Here is a 17,662-nt window from a genome sequence, read left to right as displayed (position 1 = left end):
TGTTCTAGAAATGGGCATAGTAAGCATGCATGCCCCATATTATCCTTAAGAAGAGTGCTTTCATTATTTCCTCTTTTAAGGAGACCTTTTTTTGGTAAACATTCTCTCTCCTGTTAAAGATGTTTCCTTCTGCTTGTTTGTCAATTCAAAGAGTTTTGAATTTGGTTGTGTCTGCATGCAATGATTTATTGCAATCACTTATAACATTAATAAACCAGTCTTAACTCCTGAAAGGAATCCTTCTTGGTGAGGTTGTATCCTCCTCATATCACTGGAATCTTTAGTTGATAATATTCGATTAGAACTTTTGTGGGAATATTTTGCTTGATTCTAAAACCTCTGGCCTTTCATTGTGCCGCCCAGCAAGCTGTCAGCTGTACCACTGGTTCTCGATGCTTCTCATTCCTGGTGGCACACTTGTTTCTCTTTGGCATCAAGATTACCACACACCACAGAAACATACGAAAGAGAAGTAAAGGACCATAAAACTGCTGCACAAGCTGCAGGGAGCTGGCAATGGTGTAAATTTCCCCTAAGAAATCATAGAAATCTGAAGCAACACGCCTCCCTCAAGCTGGTTCTGATTCACGACACTCCCTCCATCGGGTTAATAAAGCCATTGGAGTCTTTACTGGAGGGAATTGCCCACCTGTCTCCGACACAGTGGCTGGTGGGATCGGACCACCAAGCTTTTGGTGAGCATGTAACACAGCGCGCCGCCAGGGCTCCTTAATAAACCCTGTCCGTCTGTGACACAAAAGGCAAGAGCAGCGGAGACTGCTAGTCAGCCAGCACCTACCAGCCGTCCACACTCCCACTGCTCCGGGCAGTTTGCCATCACTTGTTAATCTTAAAGGTTGGTGGTTCCAACCTGCCCTGTGCCTCCTCAGAAGAAAAGCCTAGCAAAGTACTCATACAAAGATTAAAGCAAAAACCCAAACACATTGCCTTTGAGTCGATTTTGTCACCTAGTGACCCAGTCAGACAGCAGAACTCCGTAAGGTTCCCAGAACCGTGAACTTTCACAGTTACAGACAGCTTCCTCCCCCCATAGAGTGACGAGTGGATTTGAACACCAGCCTTTGTGTTGACATCAGTGTTCAATCAATGGCACCACCAGGGCTTTTCCCTGGAGATCACAGCCTGGCAGATCCTACTCTGTAAACATGAGGTAGGGCCTCTTGATGGCAGCCGACCCTAACTGCGGCACTAATAATAACAGCAGTAACAACCGCAGCCTGAAGTCCACGCACCCAATGAGGAGAATCTGACCAGCTCATTGGACAGTGAGTTATGTGGGGATTGGCTGCATGTTTTCTTTCTTTCCTTTTTTTTTTTTAGTATAAAATTCAATAATGGGGGTAAAAATAATTACATAATTGACTATTAACCAAAATATTTTGGCAGTTTGAACCCACGTAGACACCTCAGAACAAAGGTCTGCTGATCCGTTTCTGAAGCCCCCGTGGAGCACATGTCACTGTGCGTGTCACACCGGGGTCCTCACGGGTCACGATAGACTTGGGGGCAACTGGTTAAGTTTCACTAATATTCTACTTCGTTGATGAAAACTCTTTCAAAATTGGAACAGAGATTCTGACAACTTGTAAGAGGCTGGGTACATAGACTAAGGCATCTCTCTTTCAGAGGTGAGACCAAGAGCTCTTTGACTTATAGAGATAATCCAGGTCTGTAGCGTATGGCAGCTTGATAATGCGTGTGTCTGAGGAATCTCAGGAAAGCAGCTGTGTGGGCACTTAGCACAGGGACACCTCATGGCTGATCTGCTCGTGGGGGCACAGCCAGCGTCCTGCAGAGAGAGGGGAGAAGATGCCTCTCCAGGTCTGCTTCCTCGAGCCTTCACACCTGTGGCCTTCACCAGCTCACATCCACCCCAAACCGAGCCTGCTGCTGCCTCGTCGCTTCTGACTCATAGTGACCCCACTGGACAGATTCGAATTGTTCCGGAGGGTTCCCAAGGCTGTGGGCAATGAATTGGCCTGCCAACTCAAAGGGAGGCTGTTCGAATCCCCCCTGCTCCTTGGGAGAAATGTGGGCAGTCTACTCTGGTGGGATTTACAGCCCCTGAAAACCTTAGGTGCTCAGTGATGATTGGGTTGCACCTTGACAGACCTTGCCAGCATGCATTTTACGAGTTGAGAATCTTTTAGGAAAGCCGACTGCTGCATTTTTCTCCTGAGAAGCTTCTGGGCAGGTTCACGCTACCACCTTTTTAATTGGCAGCTGAACACTTCAACTACTGTGTCATCCAGGCTGCTCAGAGATCCTGAGAGACCATGGTCATCGGTGTCTGAGGACCCCGTCCTAGAGTTCTAAGCAAACATGCAGCTATGAGACTGAAGAGCTGGAAATGACTAACACAAATCTTGTGAAGACTCTTCTCTCAAAGCAGATCTCTGCAGAAAGGGGGGGGGCGGTGTCACAGCCTCTGCTGCAGAGGGCGCTGTCAGGGGGGAGGCCACTGAGATAGTACAATAGTTAAGCGACTTATTAACAAAGTGACACAGTGTCTGTGAGGTGCATATATCCTATGTATAGATGTGAAAACTGAGGCCCTGAAAGTGAAGTTCATCCTGCTCTATCTGCCTTACAAGCCCACCTCTTACACTGCTGTTTTCAGAGGCTGCTGAGGAGATTTTTTAGTCCCCAGATGGACTGCACCCTTTAATTCGTCCCTGTTGGTTTCCACTCTGTTACCGCAAACATTCCAGGTGCTTCTGTGTTGTAGTGGGGCTGGGGAAGGGACATGTTGCCATGTGTAATATTGTGTTCAGGCTTGAAGCTTCATTTCAACAGCAGATTTTTAGAGTTGGAAGATGAGAACTGAGTGAGTTCTTGTATCTGCAGTTCATTTTCACATCACTCTAGATCCACAGGTAAACTGCCTTAGCTCTGTGTTGCTATATTTTCTTGTGGTCAAGTACACTAACTCGCTGATCACTGTCTACTAGGAACCAACTTACAGCCAACTTGCCTTTGGGTTCACAGTACAAACCTCTATGAACCAGTCTCTCTAAAATATACACTACATAGAATCAGCCATTGTAACCATTTTCAAGTGTATAATCCATAAGCGTTAGCTCTTTGAGCATTACAGAGAGAGAATTGTACAATCTCATTTCATCAAGGCAACGTTGTATTTTGGTTTCGGAATGATTCATTTCTCTGTGGAAGTGTATTTGATTAGCAAAAACGGAAAAGACAATGTGAGAAAGCTGTTTGTTATGGATTCTTAACTATTTGTTCTTAAAGGGGTTTTTTTCCCCCTTTGTTTTTGGTGTCAGTTTTCCAATTTCTTGTGATTATTGAGGTCTGAAGATTTTCTGCTGGTTTAAAAGAGAGTTCAGGAGCAAAGATAAAGTTCACTGCTGCGTTCAAGCTAGCGCAGCTCAACCCTTTGCCCGCAAGGAGAGATCTATAGCCCGTGGTAACGGGTCTGTGCAGCCAGAGAGAAGCACTGCTCCTGACCATTGTCAGCGGGCAGACAGAGAACCCTGTCACAGGATGCAGCTGGCATCGCTTCCTCTGCTGTTCTGTTTATACTGTGATGCTTTGCTTGTGGGTTCTCAATGACAGCACTGGCGTGAGCATCTGAAGTGCCAAATGTGCATAAGAAAACAGCCATCTTTCATCTTCTTCTTGGCTTAGGGGCTGCAAGAGACACCTTTTCTCTTCCCAGCCAAGCACCATGTAAATATTTACAATCAGCTGCTTTCAGCCAAGGAAACCTGCCACTGTGTCACACCCATGCCCTTTCATGTCTGAAAGCAAGGGCCATCTGCTCTTCTCCACTGTTCCCCGTGAGCCCTTTCTGTCCACCTGTATTACAGGGGATGTTAGTGTGTGAGAGAGATGCATGTCTCTGCGTGGACATGTGTGCATATGTCTGCATGCATCTGTGCATAGACATGATTATCCGTGCATGCAACTGCATAAGGATTCATGAATGTGCTTGTTTGTAAGTGTGGTTGTGTATACATCCACGATTGCATGTGCACACCAGTGTGTGTGTATGTATGTGTTTGAATGACGTGTGTGTGTGTACACACATACACACATGTCTATTTTAACTCTGAAGTCTCCCATCATTATCCACATGGTCCCTGAGATCAAACCAAAGCACTGGGCTGCTAACTGAAAGGTTCAGGGTTTGAATCCAGAAAAGCAGTATCGCAGAAGAAAAACTTAGTAACCTACTTCTTTTTTAAAAAAATTAATTTTAATGAACATTTAAAGAGACTTTGGATTTCCATTCATTCATTATTGCATTTTTCTCCCTGCCCCCCCCCACCAGTATGCTCTTCTTTTTGAAAAGTAAAAGAAAAATTCCTTCTTTGTTATACAGTCCCTTCCGCCAAGTGCAATCCGCTATGCTGTGGAGCTCGGTTCTGTCCCATCACACGTGAGATAGAGTCATTAGCTAGAATCGTCAGCGTGAGCCTGCTGGTAGAGGGCCAGGAGTGAGCACTGGCCACTGCTTTACAGCGCCTGTCTTACAGAACAGTCAGTGCTCTCTCTTTACTTCAAAAGTCCATTCCTCTGTGTGCAAATCATGCTGAAAGCTCTGGCCGTGTTTGATGGGAGAGAGAACTGGACAGACAGCATCTCACACCAGGATAAATGGCGTTACGTGCTTCCAGTGTGCCCAATACTTGCTTTTCTTTGAAGACATTGTTTGGCTAGCGTTGAAAGTGTTCATCTAGATTTTCCCCGTTTTCTGCCCCTCCCAGTTCCGTTAGAATCTGATGTTTAGCATCCTGGGTATGAGGCAGTGGGATGATGTGCTGGTCTCCCGGCCCTCTGTTCTGTGGGAGAAGGTGGTCAGGAGGTCGCAGCGTCATATTTGTTAGGTGCGGCCTGGTGGAGCTGGCTTCTTGCTGGGAGAGCTGTTGGACAAGTGGGCATGCCAAGGACCAGCTCTCTTCATAGCTCAGACATGCTTCCTAGTCCAGGAAGAGTCACCACTGTCAAAGGACAGTGAGCTGGTTCAATAGCTGGACCTATGTCAGTGAGAAAATGACAGGCACCAGGTTTAGCATGAAGCGAGAGCGCATCCTTCCTCCTAGAACCATAGGAGCACATCCTGCTTTAAGCGTGCTGTCCTAAGACATCCCAGAGTGTGGCTAAGAAGGTGGGCCGTGACCAGATAGATGACTTAGAGCCTCAACTGCTGCCCTCAGCCCTCACAAAGGCCCTTGACCCCTCCTCCTTCTCAAAGATGCAGATGCTGCCACACGTCGGGGTAAGAACACATTTCACTGGCTGCCTGAAGAATAAGCCAGAGCCTGAGCGTGTCAATACTGCCCCAAAGGAGCATCTGTTGGGAAATCAGGAGGAGAGCAGATGTGGCTGGGGGCCTGGCCTCTGACCATCAGCCCGAGCTCTTGAACTTAGAGGGATTTTTTTTGTTTTGCTTTAATATTGAAATTTTTATAATCGTTCATTTACATTGAGTTTCATTCATTTACATTTTGTATTATTCATTCATTCATACATTGTGTGTTACAAAATTACTATTCACCTATACTTGTTAATATCCCATCTCTTCAAGTCCCCATTGCATCTTTCCTGTTCCTTCAACCCCCTATCCTCCCATGAACCCCTGCTGAGTTATAATGCCCTCCTTTACCCACTCCACTTCTCTCCTCTCCTTTCTGCGTTTAAACAATTACACACATCTCTCTCAGCTATTTTTTTCTATTTACACAATAGTGGTCTTATGCAGTGTTTGTCCTTTTGTGACTGAATTAATTTCACATGATGCTCCTTAAGTGTCTCATGTTGTGTCATATTTTAGAAATACTTCGTTGTTTTTTAGTGCCACATAGTATCCCATTGTGTGAATACTCCACAGTTTCTGGATTCAGCAGGACAGCAAACAGTAACTCCTGGAGAGGATGTGGAAAGATCAGGACTCTGATGGACTGCTGATGGAATTGTTAAATGGTGCAATCACTATAGAAGGCAGCTGGCCAGTACCTCACAAAGATGAACATAGAAATCTGATATGTCCCAGCTATTCCACTGCTAGGAATATACCACATGGAAATCAGAGCTGAGACACAAATGGAGATATGTACACCTGTATTCATGGCAGCATTATTCACAAGAACAAGAAAATCTGAACAACTCAAATGCCCATCAACAAACAGAAGAATACAGAACCTGCAGAGTTTTGAGTAGCCTCTTTCAACCAAGAACCCCTGGGTGATGTGAACTTTTAAGGTTCTTAGCTGCTCACTGAGAAATTACAAGTTCAAACCCATCCTGAGGCACCTCCAAAGGTGCCTGACAATCTATAGGCAGTTTTCAGAATAGGACAATGTTCTGTACCTAAATATTCTTGAAGCCAAATTTGTATCTATTAACAATTACTCGGTGTTTACCATTGTGTATAGTAGACAGTGTATCTTTCTGTGCATAACTAACATTATAGATAATAATAATATACAGTAACAACAATGATGTTTCTGGAAACCCTAGAACCTGGAGCAAGGATGAAAACTATACAAGTGTTCAGGTCTTTCCTGGATATGGTCGCTCTGCGTCGCCTATGACTTGATGGCATTTAACAACAACAAAAACAGCTGTAAAGAAATATCTGCTACTACGAATCTTTTATATACTTCAAGTTTTTTATATAATAAGCTATGGGAGGTGGTTTGTAACTAGAGGTTGTAAAAAAAAAATCATGCTTTTCCCCAACATTTTGCTTAATGTGTATCTAATTCTCCAGGTATGGCTAAAAACATTAGGGGGACAGTCAGTTTGCACTCATTCCAGGAAAAACTAGAAAAACCAATTTAAAAAGAACTTGACTGGCTTAGCCATTTTGGGGTGTTTATAGAACTTACCATACAACCAATTTAGTCAAGTTGATGAATACATATTTCTCCTTTTGGGGGGGCCTAGAAGCTTTGGCAATCCATACATGACTTTGCAGATCCTGCCCGTGGTACGATGGAGAGCTGGCTTTCCCCTATCCCGCGTCTCACTGTGGCACCAAGCCGGCCCCTCTTGCTCATGTTACCTAAGTTTGATGTATTTGCTATTTGGAATGTCTGCATCTCTATTTGTCCTTTCATTTATTGGCAGCCTCCTGTGTCTGTAAGCTTCAGGACAGCAGTGACCTAGTTTATCTAAATCCACTGCTGTTTCCTCCGCTGCGAGGATCAATTAATCTCTGTCCAAGAGTGTTATTTTGGCGTCATCTTAGAGCATCCTCAGGGTCGACTTGCAGCCTGAGGCCCCAGGATTAATTGTGTGAAGCTGGACGAGGCCCTTGACTTCTTGTGCTCCTTCGCTCTTGTTCCATTAACGTACCCCTAGTCAGGATGTAAAGAGGCCAGTGGCAAGCCCTGAGCATCTTGAAGGAAAAGTATTCAGTAGAGTTTCAAAGACGACAGAGTAAGTGTACCACTCCCCTGCTCAAGGGGCTGTTCTCTCCTCACTGAATGAGACCAGCTTCAGCATGCAGCCTCTGCTGATCTGCAGAGAGCATTGCCTGACCTTTCCGCCCACCTAAGTCTGCTGGTCTTCAGCTCTTCTGAAGTAGCTCGCCTTTTGTAACTTACACATGCCTGCCTTGCACCTTGGACACTCATGCCCTCATTTGGAAGCCCTCTAAAACTCCCTTGTCCATCTGGCCCTCAGTCTGGAAGCCCTCTGACTCCCTTGTCCATCTGATGCTTGTTTAATGCCTTCTCCACAAAACCAACCGTAGGTGCCACCATTCCCTTCACCCTTTTACATACTTTTCTGTTCTAGAACTGAACGCATGGTATTAGAGATATGTGTTAGCATGGCCAGTTCCTTCAGCCAGACTCTGAGCTTCTTGGGACCAGGTCACATGCAGAGCATCTTCTGTTTCCCACATCTATCACACAGCTTGCCTAGCACACAGAGGGTGCTGCTGAAATCATTGCTGAGTGAAGGGATGAACGGATGGATGGGTGGGTGGATGGATGGATGGATGGATGGATGGATGGATGGATGGATGGATGGAGGAGCTAGAATAAGCCTTGGGTCTTTACAAGCCTGGAGGTTATTCTCATGGTTTGAAAGTACCTGGAAAGCTTGGAGCTGGGGTGGGGTTGAGTGAGGATGGAGGGAAAGAAATGGGAGCATGGTCTGCACAGACGGCTGGGTAAAGTGCTCAGCGAGGTCTCAAGGTAACGTGAGGAGCATGATAGACCAGCAGTGCTGGGCCTGGAGCCTTCTGTGCGTGAAAGTTCTAGATCATGTGACACTACGCTGTAGAAGGGACAGGGACAGTGCTTCTGTTCCTTCTTCAGGTCCTAGCAGGACACAGAAGACTGGCTGGTACCTGGCTCCAGCATGACCTTGGCCATGGGGATGTGCAAGCTGGTGGACAAGATGCCCAGGACGCCCTGTGCCCTTGGCACTCACCACCCTCTGGAGTAACTCCTGCTCTTTCTCATTGGCAGTTGCCTTTTCTGGCCTCGGCTTCACGACGTTCTACTTGGCCGGCAAGCTGCACTGCTTCACTGAGAGTGGCCGGGGCAAGAGCTGGCGTCTGTGCGCCGCCATCCTGCCCCTCTACTGTGCCATGATGATCGCCCTGTCCCGTATGTGTGACTACAAACATCACTGGCAAGGTGAGTCCCACCTTCCCAGGGCCCGCCCACCTTCCCAGGGCCGGTGCAGACTCAGCCGCAGAGTTCCAGAGCAAAGCTGCCCATTGCAGTGTATCCAGACCTCCTGCTGCCCTAGTGGGGGTACGAAGGGCGCTCAGGGGGACCCTGCCCACTCACTCCCTGCTGACAGCCAGAGCTTTCCTGGCTCTGACATAAAGTCTTCCTGGGGGGGGGGCGGCGCACTGTACTTTCCCTGCTGGATCACTTGCCTCCTGCCTCAGACTGGATGCCAGGTGGCTTTGGCTCCTTTTGCGCATAGATCCACCTTGAAGGACAGTGCTCATCACTGATGTTCTCCTAGGAGCCGCGTTCTGCTCAGAGATGCAAACCAGTCACGCTCTGGGCAGGAGCTGCCAGGCAGGGAGGGGGCTCCCTGTGTGCAGCTGCCCAGGGATGTGTGACAAAACAAATAAAATGGCACAGCACCACTAAGGGGCTTGTCCGTGGGCTGTAACTGACCATGCCGTGTCCCTCTGCAGGCCACTGCCCGCCTGGAGACAGACGATGGAGCAGGGAGAGGGATGCCCGTGACAGGTGCGGCCTCGCAGGGCAGGCCACCATCATCCCGATCAGGCTTCTGAGCTGGGGACGGAGGCTCTAGAGCGAGTCTGGGGTGGTGCCCAGGAATCTGAATTAATAACAAGCCCATTATTTCTGATGACATCTGAGGAGTGGTGCTCCCCAGCTCCGCTGTGTGAGTCATCCTTAAACAAAGGAAATGTCTGTGACCTCCTGTCACCTGCCCAAGACCCTGTCCCTCTTCTCCTTGTCTGCCGTCCTGCTGCACCAGGCATTGTTGCTCCTCTTGTCTTTGTTTCTGCAGCTACTTGGTGGCACCTGTCTTCTGCTGAGTCCTCTGAGTGGTCGGGAGGCACAGAGAGGCCAGCAGGGAGGGGGCTCTGAGCTGCGATGCCTGCCCCACCACCCTCCTGCTTCTTCCCTGGGCTCTCATGCGGCTCCCAGCACCTTCCCTGCTCTTGGGCAGCCTCAGTGAGAGAGACTACATGGTCTGGGAACCCGAGAGCCCCAGCAGCGGCTTGGAGCTGGGGTGGGGTTGAGTGAGGATGGAGGGAAAGAGATGGGAGCATGGTCTGCACACACGGCTGCGTAAAGTGCTCAGCGAGGTCTCGAGGTCATCTGAGGAAGATGACAGACCTGCAAGGCTCAGTCCGAGCCCGCTGTGCTCAGAAGTCCTGGATCATGTGACATTACACTGTCGGAGGGATGGGGACAGAGCCTCTGTTCCTTTATCAGCAAAGGATGCCCGCTGCTCCCCCGGAACTGAGAGCGCATACTGCCCACATGGTTAGGACATTTCCCCGCAAAGGATATTAGGAGCTGACTGGCCTTGTATGGACTACCCCTCACACCCCTTCTGAACCAAAGCTGCTGCTTTGAAAAACCAGCACAGTAGTCCCCCGACAGCTCCCATCATGCCTTCCTTGGTCAGGTGAAGCAATGACCTTGAATGACTTTGACGCTTACAACACTGTGCACATGCAGGTCAGCATCCCTCCTGCTGAATACATCACCTCTGTGGAGGGTGTGGGACGATGTGTTGTGTTTCCCAACATGGATTAGAGACAGGCTTTGGAAGCTGAGTCTGTTTGTGAGCTCTGAGCCCCCAGTTTGCACATTTACTCAGCACTTTGGCTTCAGAGATGGATTAAGGTCTCAGAGTGCAGCTGGACTCACTTGACCTGCCCTCTTCTTCCCAGGAAGACACCTGGTTGAGAGATAACTGTCCCCTTCTACACCAGTGGGTTTTTTATTTTGGTTTTTTTGTTTTGTTTTGTTGTGAGTGATATAATACCAGTGGTTTTGCCTGGGGATAAGTTAGCCCACCAGGAGATCTTTGGGTTGTCACATCTGAGGAAGGTGCTCGTGGCGTGGTGAGCAGGGGCCAGGGTTGCTTCTCCACCTCCTAGAGTGCAGAGAACAGCCCCCAAGACAGAGAGCCCGCCAGCCCAGGTGTCAGCAGTGCCCAGGCTGAGAAACCCGGTCTTTGCTGGGCCTCAGCTCTGTCCCTTTCCCGGTCATGTTGAGAAGCAGCAGCACTCCGGTGGGAGCTTGTATCCCTTCAGTGCTCACTCTTCGGAGGGGGAAGCAAGGAGGCCTCCAGAGAGCAGGTGGACAGGACCACTGCATGTACCGGGTGGGCAGCGCCTCTGAGAGAAACGATGTATTACTTCCCTTCAGTGGATTGAGCTTCCCAGTGACTATACGTGGGGTTGCCACCATTTGAGAGCTCCTGGGGTGTCCATGGGCATCAACAAAGATGCGTCCCCTCTCCTCATAGACTTCTATTTAAGTGCATTAATATGAGATTCTTTTTTAATTAAGATTTTAATGAACCTTTATAGGAAAAAAAAAGCCTTGGATTTCCATTAATTCATTCTTGCACATTTTCCTCCCTGCCTCCCCCTCAGCTTGGCTTTTTCTTTGGAAAAAAAAATTCTTCATTTTATACAGCCCCTACCCCCACCCCCAAGACCACTCTACTATGCAGCTCTTATTCTGGACTCTCGTCATGCCAATAATACCTAATCATATATTCCTTTTATACAGTTCTCTCCCTTGTCTGTTTCAATGCCATGTACATTATTTATCCCTTCTTTTCTTAGTTTCCCCCCCAAAATCCCCATGTCAGTCCTGTTTTATACCAGCGGTATTATGCAGTATTTAATATTATGAGATTTTTATGACTCCATTTCAGTTCTGATTTAAGTAACTGTGCCTAATGTGGAAATACATTTGATTACTCAATTACATATTTATATCCGATAAATGGCCCGTAATCTTCATTGCCTTCCTCTGTTCATTACCATGCCTACTTTCTGTCTCATTTTCTGTTATCAGTATCCCTCTGTGCTTTTTCATCTTCCCCAGTTAGACAAGACTGGCGTCCTAGGATGGGAGCAAAGTGTTGGGGCGCAGGCCAGGGGCTGGGAAGGCCACACGAAACACGAAGAGGAACTTCTCCAGAAGGATGGCTAACTGCGTCCATATGAAATAGGCCCGTGGTTCATGTTCTTATGTCTGTGCCGCGCTGGCTTTCAGATCCACTGGAAACGATTGAAGCCCGGTGCATCACAAAGAGACTTGTCCCTCTGAGCAACCATAGCCTTTCAGGCACTGAATGCATGGAATCTCTATGCTACAGGGGGAGAATGAGCGGCCTGTTTACTGAGCTACGGACCTCTGCCTCTACTCACCGTCCTGTGTGTGGTCTCCAGTCAGTGGGCAGTTACATGTAGGCATCTCAGGGCTGTGTCGTTTTGCGCCATCAGTGGGCACAGTAACAAGTTCTTACTGCTCAAGTCCACGTCTGGGTTCACGCTCTCCTTCTGCAACTCCAGTTGGTGGTAGTTAACCATCCCCCAGCGCTGGTTAATTAGACGTCTTTGAAGATGATGGTAAACAGCCTGGGTGCCTGTATCATGTTGTCACCACATCATATCACTCTGAATGTGATCCAGAAAAGTGGGTCTCAAGGAAGGAAGCAAGCGGTCATTAGTCTGTCCAAGCTGAGGGTGGAAGCACCATGTCAGTTACTTGCACAGTTTTATGTGACCTGGAGGAAGTCTGCAGGCAGCAGGTTGACCTGACTGGATTATGATGAGCTTGAGATTTGAAATGGACCCTCAGGAATTTATCAGCTCCACAGATGGGGTGTTTCTGACCTGGACATTGTGTGAGTGACATGTAAGACTTCTGGCTTCTCAGCAGCCTGACAGAGGCTGGTGGCTTCTCCCTCTCCTTCATCCTAGCTCTCTCCTCCACGCTCTCCCTCCTCCACGCTCTCCCTCCTCCACGCTCTCCCTCCTCCACGCTCTCCCTTCTCCACGCTCTCCCTCCTCCATGCTCTCCCTCCTCCACGCTCTCCCTCCTCCACTTTCTCTCTCCTCCCCCTTTCCTTCCTCTCCCTTCCCTCCTCCCCCCTCCCTCCTCCACTCTCTCCTTTTCCCTCTATCTTCTTGCAAAGGAACATGCAAAACACGTTCTTCCCCAGTGTTTTTCTAACTCCAAGTCTCTGCACATGTTGTTGTAATATTTTGCTTTGTCTACTAGAGCTGCATTTTGAAACCTTCTGTTCAGTTCTCTTATTTCATCTTTTTTTTTCTTCCTCCCCCCCATTTTGTTGTGAAGTGATCCAACAGAATGCAGAAATTATTGAGCTGTATCTTTACTATTAGGTAAAATACTGCAGAAGCTTAGTTAAAAATGGCATCAACAGAGACCTGCCAGAAACTTAAGATGGATTCAGAAATGCTGTGGGACAAGGGATATCATTGCTGTTGTCAGATCAATCCTAGTGGGAAGCAGAGAACTAGAAAGTTGTTTACTTGTATTTCGTTGATTATACAAAGGCATTTTACTTTGTGGATCATAATAAATTATGGATAACATTGAGAAGAATGGGAATCTCAGGACAGTTAACTGTGCTCCTGAGGAACCTGTCCAGGAATCAAAAAAACAGTTGTTTGAATACAATAAGGGTATACTATGATGACGAAGGGAAACCAGAGAAGAATTGATACATTTGAATTGTGTGGTGAGTCATATTGACTATACCACGGATTACTAAAAGAATAAAGAACTGTGTGCGGCAGAGCGTTCCTTAGAAGCGCGGATGGCGAGGCTTGGTCTCACATACCTGGAGGTGTGTTATCAGCAAGTGCCTGTTCTTGGAAGGGCATGTTGTGATTGGAAAGGTGGAGGGTCAGAAAACGAGAGGAAGTCCCTCAACCAGCTGAATGGACACGGTGCCTCTCACAGAGGCCGCAGGCCTGGTGGAGATGGTGAGGAAGGCACAGGATCAGGGAAGATGCTTATCTGTTCTAAGTATAAGGTCGCTGTGAGTCGTAGCTGACTTGAAGACATGTAAAAACAATGTCCATGCATATTTAATTATGTCAGTTATAATACTCATGATGTACCCTTCCTTCATGACTCGTGTTTCCATTGATCTTTCTAGTTTACCTTTTCCTGCCTCCTGAGGTTGAGCCCTGGGCAAGAGCTTATGTGATTAGTTATTTAAGGATGGCCGCCCTGTTTAAAATTGTAGCCCATCCTCCACGTTCCCTGAGCCTCTCTTTGTCATCATTTGCTGTCTTCACAAAATAGAAAAACCAAATGGGTCTTGGAGAAAGTGTATCCAGGGGTGTTCCTTGGAGGCAAGGATGGTGAAGCGTTGTAGAAGGGGCCAGTCCTTGGAAAAAGACAGCGTGCTTGGAACGTTGGAGGGTCAGTGGAAGAGAAGACCCTTGAGGAGGTGTATTGGCACAGTGACTATAACAAGGAGTTCACGTACATCAGAGATGCTGAGGACAGCACAGGCTAGGACAAGGTTCCGATTCACTGTTCACGGGGTTGCTGTGAGTCCTAATGAACTTGGTGGCACCTAACAACGAGAAGTGGGTACGGAGTTGTGCTGCCAACTCAAAGGCAAGTGGTTTGAGTCAACTAGCTGCTCTGCAGAAGAAAGGTGGGAGGTCTCCCACTGGTCAATCTATAGTCTGTAAAAAGTATAAATACATAGTCTGTAAAAACACTAGAGAGTTCTCTATTGAGTCTGTTCTGATGTGATAGCATGTAACAATAACTACAAAAGGAAGTTTATTTTTGCCTTGAATGATCCTGTTTTTTCTCATCCACTTGAACAGAAGTCAGCTAACTTTTTCAGTAAAGGAACAGAAATAATAAACATTAACAACAGCATGGTCTCCACATAATCCACCTGGCTGTGACAGTATGCAATGGAAGGGGTCTACCATGTCCTCCATGTAAGCAGAGATTTTGTATCTTTTGTTGAGGTCGCACATAGTAGGTGCTCAGTTGAGTGAATGGCTTTAATGAGATGGTCTTCCTTTCTTATTGATACTTTTTCTTTGCACTAGGATTTTTTTTTAATAATTAACCTTACTCTTTAAATAATACTTTCCTTTAAAAAAAGGAACCCCCCCTCAAAAAAAATTACTCTTTAAACATTAACTCATCCATTCTTCATTCGTCCAGTCCTACATTTCTTGTGTCTGTGTTCCAGGCATGTGCTCTGCTGTAGGTATGGTATTGAATCGGGTAGACATGGCTACTGTTTCTCCAGCTTGTACTTTTCTCCAGCTTGTACTCTGTAGGATAAATATGCTTCTACCTGCTCCAAAGTCTCTAAAACAGAAAGCTTCACTGATAGTCCAGTCACTGGAAGAGAGAAACAAACAGTACCCTCACAGAGTTGTGAATTTGCCAGAGCTAGTGTTTGCCTATATTTTTAAGAAGCCCTGGTAGCATAGTGAATTTACATGGAGGTCTGCTAAGTGAGATATTGGACGTTCAAGTCCACCAGCTGCTCCTTGGGAGAAAGGTGAGGCAGTCTGCTCCTGGAAAGATTAATAGCCCTGGATCCTGATGGGTGGTCTCCATGAGTCGGAATGGACTTGACGGTACCACGTTTGCATTTGTGTGTTTTTAATCTGTTAGATTCACATTGCCCATTTTAAGATGGCAGATTCATGACCTGGCAGGCAGGGACGTGTCTGTCTGGCTCAGTGTTGTATCTCAGCGTAAGCTTCTTACCTGATGCCTGCTACGTGCACAGTACACCTGCATTGAATGAATGAAGCCAATACTTAGCAAGAAGGCAGTGGTGTTTTGCATTCCTGGGGCTCTGAGGTGCACACATTTTTCCCTGGAGCAGTCCATTTGCAGGCTGCCGTATTTGGAGTAAAGCCAATCCCGAGTGGGTTTGGCCACGAAGTCCTACTTGGGGCTGCCTGCTTTGCTGTAAATTCAGGTTGACCAGAATGACAACAGCCCGCTTGAGGCTCTTGGTGACAATCTCCCACACAAAATAAATCGTCATTTTGGTTCTTGTTTACCACCTTGTAATAAACGATGCCCCCGATGACTTTGCTGAGAAAGAGGGTAGGTAGCCCTTGTGTTGAGCTCTTTACCTCGAATAACTTCTGCAGGGTGCAACCTGCCACATTTAGCTCATTCCATTAAACGAGAAGAAGCATCAGCAGAGCCACCATTCCTGCTCTTACAGCTAAGCCAGTGAGCCTGGCGAACTCAGGCTTGGAATTGCTTTATGCCTTTTGGTCAATGATCCACCTAATGAAATGCCACGTTACAGAAAGGCGAATTGTGTTATTTGTAGGCTTCGCACTTTGGTCTGTTTCACAGCCATTGAATCAAATGCAGATGTTGTGGATCATTTTAGATGCTAATAAAATAACACCCTGTGGAGATGTTCCCTGAAGTTAAAGGAAGAAACAGCACAGTGGTGCAACTTGAAGACCTTGAACTAGAAAAAGCCCCGGCACTTTGTGAAGGCTGGTGACCGTATGCTGCGTGATGAGCTTCCCCATTTGAGGAACTTCACTTAATCACAGTAATTACGCCTTATGGCCCTGCTCAAGAATTCATGCGACACAGTGCTTTCCCATTTCTTGGTGACAAACGTTCCCAAGTTCATTAGAAGTTTATTTAAAATGCTACGAAAAGCATCAGTAACAATTGCATGGCTAACTTAGGAAATAGAACTCTTAAGTTGCGTGCTGAGTTGCTTTGTGAGGAGGAAGGTGGGGAGGATCAGAGAGCCCCTGGCGGTTCCAGGATGGGGTGTGAGAAACAGAGTACAATCAACAGAGATGACCACTCTTGTATGTTCTTTTTCTTTTGTTTTTAATTTCATTTTAATGAAAGTTTACAGAGACTTCGGGTTTCCAGTCATTCATTGTTGCACTTTGCTCAGTGCCCACCCGTCCCCCCAATTCACTCTTCTCCTTGAAAAGAAAAAGAAAAACTCTTTCATTGTTATACAATTCCTCCCCCCAAGTCCACTGAACTGTGCAGCCTTCATTCTGGACTCCTGTTATGACAATAATACCCAATCATATATCCCTTCTAAACAGTTCTCTCCCTCATCTGTTTCAATGCAGTATACATCATTCCTCCCCTCTTTCTCAGTCTTCCCTCAACCATAATATCAGTTCCATTTTGCAATAGTGGCAGTATGCAATATTTGTCCTTTTGTGATTGAGATATTTCACTCAGCATAATGTCCTCCAGGGTCACGCATTTTGTATAATATTTCATGAGCTCCTTGTTTTGCAATGCAGCATAGTATTCCATTATGTAAATATACTATAGCTTCTCTGTTGAGTTGTTTGTTGATGGGCACTTGGGTTGTTTGCTTTTGTGAACAAAGCAGTGATAAACATGGGTGTGCATATATCTGCTTGGGTGGAGGTTATTGGTTTCTTTAGGGTATAGTCCCAGTAGTGGAATTGCTGGGTCAAACGGTATTTCTGTTTGCAACTTTTTGAGAAAGCATCATACAGCCTTCCATAGTGGTTGCACCATTTTATACTCCCACCACAACCTTGCCAGCATTTGTTGTTTGCTGCTCTGTTAAGTTTTGCTATTCTTACTGGGGGGAGATGATATCTCATAGTTGTTTTGCACTGTTGTATTTTCATGTGTAACATGACCACACAATGAGTAGACATGGTGACCCAGGGTGTGACATGGTTTTGCAAAACCCATCCAGTGTATTCCTGGGTTCACCATGCATCAGGGAACCTCTCAGTGTCAGATAACACCAAGGATAAGCAAAGCAAGCTCTGGTTCTTGTTGTTATGTGTGTACCATCAAGTTAGAACTGACTCCTAGCTGCTCCTGCTGTGAGTTTTCAGAGGCTGTAAATCTCATGAGAGGAGATCACGCATCCTTTTTCTGCAGGGCCATTGGTGCATTCAAACCATGTGCCTTTCAGTTGACTTTGGAGCAGACGAGAAAAGAGCTTTCTAGAAAACACAAGTGGCCACATTTTAGTGAATACTAATGTGTTTCTCCCGTTGTGCTCCTTCCCGGCTAGATTCTTTTGTTGGCGGCGTCATTGGCCTCATCTTCGCTTACATCTGCTACAGACAGCACTACCCTCCTCTGGCCAACACAGCTTGTCACAAGCCGTACGTCAG

At 46.8% G+C, this 17,662-nt stretch overlaps 1 protein-coding gene across 1 annotated transcript in view; it reads left to right on the top strand.

Moving 5' to 3' along the window:
- PPAPDC1A (phosphatidic acid phosphatase type 2 domain containing 1A) overlaps positions 1-17,662 on the top strand; it is a 142,852-nt gene that overhangs the window by 110,766 nt on the left and 14,424 nt on the right. Inside the window, exons 6-7 of the mRNA XM_006879893.1 lie at positions 8,469-8,639; positions 17,560-17,653. Of these exons, the coding sequence (XP_006879955.1) occupies positions 8,469-8,639; positions 17,560-17,653 (265 nt within the window). The remainder of the gene's footprint in view (positions 1-8,468; positions 8,640-17,559; positions 17,654-17,662) is intronic.

This window comes from Elephantulus edwardii, unplaced genomic scaffold, assembly GCF_000299155.1.
Source record: "Elephantulus edwardii isolate Elephantulus edwardi_28Jun2011 unplaced genomic scaffold, EleEdw1.0 scaffold00006, whole genome shotgun sequence".
Lineage (NCBI taxonomy): Eukaryota > Metazoa > Chordata > Mammalia > Macroscelidea > Macroscelididae > Elephantulus > Elephantulus edwardii.
This window is presented reverse-complemented; position numbering and strand designations above follow the sequence as displayed.